Consider the following 5,353-nt stretch of genomic DNA (forward strand, 5'->3'; position numbering starts at 1 on the left):
TTCTTTCTCCTTGTTCTTAGACAAAATTGCACCTACAAAACAAATAACACATTAGGTCAAGGCCAAGGGCCTCACATGCCCACGATGAATTTGGGGAGGGGGGCTTTGGCCGAAGAATCTGATGCCAAAGTTAGAATTTAGAGAGAAAAGTGTTTAGAGAGTTTTTGGGGGTTTTGCAAGAGTGTGGAACTAAGTTTTATAGAGAAAATAGGGTCATATATATAGGGAGTGGAGGTGGCCGGCCCTTAGTGAAAATGGGTGATTTAATTGGTGATTAATGGATTAATTAGGAAATAATCCAATAATTAGCCAATTAATCTCCATTTATATGGAATAATTTGTAGGTTTTGAAGTAATTACCTAAGATGAGGATGGATGAGATAATTTGGAATTTGTTACCTATTTTGGGCACTTTTGACTTGGTTGAAGGATGATTGTCCTCTGCTCGAGCGTAGGAGTCCCAGTATGCCTCAAGGGTATTTTTGTCCTCTTCTATCCAAAAATCCACATGCCGCCTTGTGATTATTTTTGGCTCCACAAATGCCCCCACACTTGTTGGGCCGCTCGTAGGAAAGGGCAATAGGTGTAGAGATCTTCTTGGTTTAGGAAACTTAAGACTGCTTCCTATTTTGATGTAGATTCCCTCTTTAATAGGAACTTAGATCCTTCTGGGAAAGGGAAATAAATTTCTCTTAAAGCCTATTTAAGTCCACCTTAAGTGGATTATTAAATTAACTTTGAAGAGTAATTTATTCTACCCTACAAGAGAGAGAGAGAGCTTAGAGGATATTTGTTCCCCATCCTCTAGCAATCTTCTACATCTTGCCCGTGCAAAGGACCTTTTTTCATTGCTTTCTTCGTCTTCCTCGTGCCACACTGATGTAAGAAAAATTTAATTTTTCTTGTCTTCTTCTTAGATAGTACTGTCGTGTGGCAATTGTCAGGGTGGTGCGGCACGTCGGCAGGCAGGGGCTAGGAGTTGGCGGCATGGGCTGAGGAGGTGTTGTGGCAGGGACCACTGCTTTAAGCTGCTCGACTTGGCTAGAGCCAAGAGTTGCTTGTGCAACTAGGGTCATGGATTGTGGCGCTGGGGCGTAGTGCTAGGCGAGTCGCATGGCTCATGTCCTTTGAGCTCTTGGACTTAACACGGGCCAGGCTGGCGATTGAGAGAGATGATGAGGTCGAGGGCCTCATGGGCTGCTGGAATATTGGGCATGTAGGCCTCCTACATGCTGGTCTGAGAGAAAAAAAATGAGGAAAAAACCAGTATGGGTTAAGTTCCCCTGCGGAGTACCATGAATAGCGTTGGCTGCTTAATTCTTTTCGCCAAGAGAAATATGGGTTGCTCTCGAGAGAGAAGGTAAAGAAGATCAAGGCAGATAATTTGGCTCGTCTGATTGCTATCGTGGAGCCTAGTGTGAATGAAGTTGGAAAGAAAAGATCTTCTTCGTCTGCTCAAGAGATGCTGGTTATGAAAAAACTGAAGATTCCTCCGCTGCTCGTGAGGGTCCACCTGCTGTCGAGAAGTCTGTGATTGACATGACTTCTTCCAATGGGAAGAAAAATGAGGCTGCTAGATCTGAGCCTGTGGCGCCTGTTATCTCGAGAATGGCTAATTCGATTGTTGATAGTATTGCTTAGTGTAAAGGTATTGTCATGCCCCCAATGCCGAAGTCTGTGCCAAGACGTTTATTGGGAGCTAAGTCCAGTTCTCATTCGGAAAGACTTGCTATTATGAATAAAGATAAGGTGGACTCCGCTGTTAAAGTGGCGATAAGGCCCACTCCTTCTGCTACTAAGACTAATTCGCCTGCTGCGAAGGAAGAGACTACTCGCATGGGCAGTTGTGAAAAATACACTAAGCCTACTTCTAGAGAGGCTGCTGAGATCTGTGTGCTCTTGAAACCAGATTTGCTTGAAGACATGGACGCTTGTGCCAAGTTTGTTGATGGCGTTAGAAAGGTTTGTTTGTCCAAGTTCCTTTGTGAAGCATACAACCCAATATAGAAGAACTACTATGCTTGCTATGATCCATATATAGCAAGGCTGCCAATGAGGTGGTGAAGACTATGGTAGCAAAAGGTTATTCCTTGGCCGAGGAGATCATAAGGTTGGATTATGAGCTCGTCTTTGAAGGGGTCTAATATTTTCGCCCCCACTTCTCTGCACTTGATACCGCTCGCCAAGAGATCGTTGACTTGAAGATTAGGCTTGACGTAATCCAAGTTAGGTATAAAAGTGCAGAGATGGAGATTGGGTATTACATACCTCAGATTCAAGATCTTGAGTTTGCAGTTTCTGAGCTTCGTTTCGCTGCTTATGCAAAGGATAAAGAGTTGATTGCTGCTTATAATCAAGTGATCCACTTCAAGGAAATTGTCAATAGGCTTAAACCCCAAGTGTTGGAACTTCAAGGTGTATTGAAGATCAACAAAAGTCTGAAGAAGGAAGTGGATGAGCTGCAGCGCGTTCGTGTTCGTTTGCTTGAGGAGAATGGGCAGCTGAAGGGTAAAAATGATGGGCTCGAGGTTTCGAGACCTTCTCTATTTCTTCGGAATACTCACTTGCTTTTACTTTTGAGGCTTCCATTGGTGAAGTAGTTGAAGAAGTTGGTGCCCAGGCTTCCATTGGTGAAGTAGTTGAAGAAGTTGCAGCCGGGGGTGAAGCGCTAGATGATGCCACTACTAAGAGCGTTACGACTGCTGAAGGTGTGGTGACCGAGTTATCGTGGGATGTCCAAGCTACTAAAGTGTAGTTTTCTAGGTAGCATTTAGGATCTTCTTTGTTTTTCCGTGTTGCTCTTGTTTTTCTTGAACTCCTTTGGCCTTTTCAAGTTGTTTTATAAACATCATTCATTCGTTTTCTTCATCTTCACTTTTTTTGCTCATGCCTTAACGTTTAGACTTTATAGACCAGTGGCAGGCGTGCTACTTTTCTATAAGCAAACAGGCCCGCGTAGTCTATACTGCCTTACTTACAGAAGCAGACAAATCCGCGTAACCTCTAGGCTATTAACCTTGGCTTTCTCCAATTCCGTAGGTTGCGTAGCAAGTATCACAACACTTTAGGACTTGGTGTAAGTTGTTCCACGCTTGGCAGAGGTGAAGCTTATCAACTACGTAGCATGTCGGCAGTGGATAAAGCTTCGTATATGCATGTTAGCTTGTTTAACCTTTCACAAGAATGTGCGATTGTATAAATCTAGCATGGCTTTACTGTTTGAAAGGCAAGCCGTAGGCAGTCTTCTGGAAACCGTAGGCTACCTTAGTGCACTCGATAGCAACTTTAGGGTTCCAGGGAAACCGTCTATCGGATGTATTGAGTAATGTGCCCCTTCCGTTTCTAGGGCCCGGTTCCCCACGGATTAGGCCAAAAGTCCCAAAATCCTTCAATTAGCTAAGCCTTGAAAAAGATTAATGTGGCTACTTCTAGGAATCCCGATGCATGCCATCATGCATCTAATTATACTAGGGTAGCCAGGCTCATCCACTTTTGGATATTCGGAGTGTAGAGTTTATTCTCCCGTCTTGGAGAGCAGACCAATGTGGGTGTCGGGAAATTGGTTTACCCTCTCGCACTGAAGAGCATGGTTAGTCCCTCGGGGGGGCACAATTCCTACGATGAGTCTCTAAGAAGGGTGCGGTCTTCTTTTGAAGTGCAGGAATGATCAGCTGTTGTAAACATGCAACCGAGCCAAGTTGTGATTACTTCTGAATTCCTCATTGAAAAACAAGTGAAGCGAACGAGAACTTAGCTGTAAGGTAGGAACTGCATAACAATTGGATAATTCTTGGCTTGTGAAGTAGTGCCCGTTGAGCTTCTTGAGCCTTCGAGCTTTGATGTAGTGGGAGGTCACATATGGTACTTCCTCAGATTATAGGCACTCCACTACTTTTTTATCTTTTTATCATTTCATGGTGGCGAGGGTGTAATTACTCTTGCCGCCTACTCTGCTGATCTTGTACGGACCTTCCTAGATAGGATCCATATTTTTGGAGCCTTCTCTGTGGGCAGTGATGAAGGCTTTTCTTAGGACTAGATCTTTTGGCTTGAACTGCTGGATATTGGCCTTTTTGTTATAGCTAAAGATGAGCTATTACTGGTAGGCTGCGATGCGGGTGATGGTCTGCTCGCGCTTTTCCTCAGCCAGTTCTAAGCTTGTGGCCATCTCTTTACTGTTCTGCTTAATGTTTGGTAATCGAGCGGTGATACTTGACTTGATGACATTAGGATGAATGATTGCTTCTGAGCCAAATGCCAAAGAGAAGGGAGTCTCACCAGTTGCTCGTCTTTTGGTGGTGCGATATGCCCATAGATATCCGGGGAGTTCGTCTGGCCATTTTCCCTTCTTGTTAGTGAGGGATTTCTTAAGGCAATCGAGGATCATCTTATTGGATGATTCGACCCGCCTATTGCCTTGAGGATATCTCAGCATGAACATGTGCTGCTTGATACCATACTTTTGGAAAAACTTCGCCATACCTTTACCCACGAATTACGGGCCGTTGTCAGTGACGATGGACTGTGGGATGCCAAATCAGCAAATAATGTTCCTTTATATGAAGTGCTCTATGTTCGTTTAAGTCCTGGTCGTCTTGGGCTCTGCTTCTACCCATTTGGTGAAGTAGTCGGTTACCACGATTATCATGCCTCTGCCCCCAGTAGCAGACGGCATAAGTCCTACCAAGTCGATTGCCCACTGCATAAACGGCCAATGACTCGCATGCAGGTGTAGCTCGTTGGCAGGCAGTGCTGGTATCAGCTTGTAACGCTGGCAACGGTCGCACTTTTGTACTAACTTCTTAGCATCTTGGTGCATGGTAGGGAGTCGTGGAGCTGAGGCCATGTTACATTTAGCAGGAGATGCTCAACTGTCGGTATTGGACCATTCTAGAGGTAAATTATGGAGCAAGGGTCGACTAGGGCAGTGTGACGTGCAACAGGAAGTAGTGCTCAACTGCCGGTACATATTGCTCCCATGTAGAATCTTTTGGGGCGACAAGGATAAAACTTGCTTTCGAGTGTGTCCTTCCAGTGTTCATCTACCTTTGGCGTGTCTTTTGGGTCGAGTTGTTGCATTCGTCAGAAAACTTTGCATCTGCTAGGGTCTACGTCTTTATCGTCGTGCGTTTGGATTAGGCGGAATAATGCGTCATGAGGATGACTGCATGCGTTTGAAGGTAAAACTTAAGCTTTCGGGTTGCAACAACTATTGCCAAAGTTAGCTTTTGAATTTTTGATAGCATCGAGAAGAGCTTTTGAATTGTGGAATACAGGTAGTCGGCCCCCAACTCTTCTCGTATGATGGTAATGCCTATTGCTGCTTTAGATGCCGTCAAACATGTAAATCAAT

At 44.6% G+C, this 5,353-nt stretch overlaps 1 protein-coding gene across 1 annotated transcript; it reads right to left on the minus strand.

Annotated features, from left to right (window-relative positions):
• Positions 1-4,096: 4,096 nt before the first annotated feature.
• On the minus strand, positions 4,097-4,480 carry LOC137714370 (uncharacterized). The gene has a single exon (XM_068453603.2). The coding sequence runs from the start codon at positions 4,478-4,480 to the stop codon at positions 4,097-4,099; it is 384 nt and encodes a 127-aa protein (XP_068309704.2).
• Between the last annotated feature and the right edge of the window lie 873 nt (positions 4,481-5,353).

This window comes from Pyrus communis, chromosome 3 (genome assembly GCF_041283825.1).
Source record: "Pyrus communis isolate YQ-2024b chromosome 3, ASM4128382v1, whole genome shotgun sequence".
NCBI classification, from domain to species: domain Eukaryota; kingdom Viridiplantae; phylum Streptophyta; class Magnoliopsida; order Rosales; family Rosaceae; genus Pyrus; species Pyrus communis.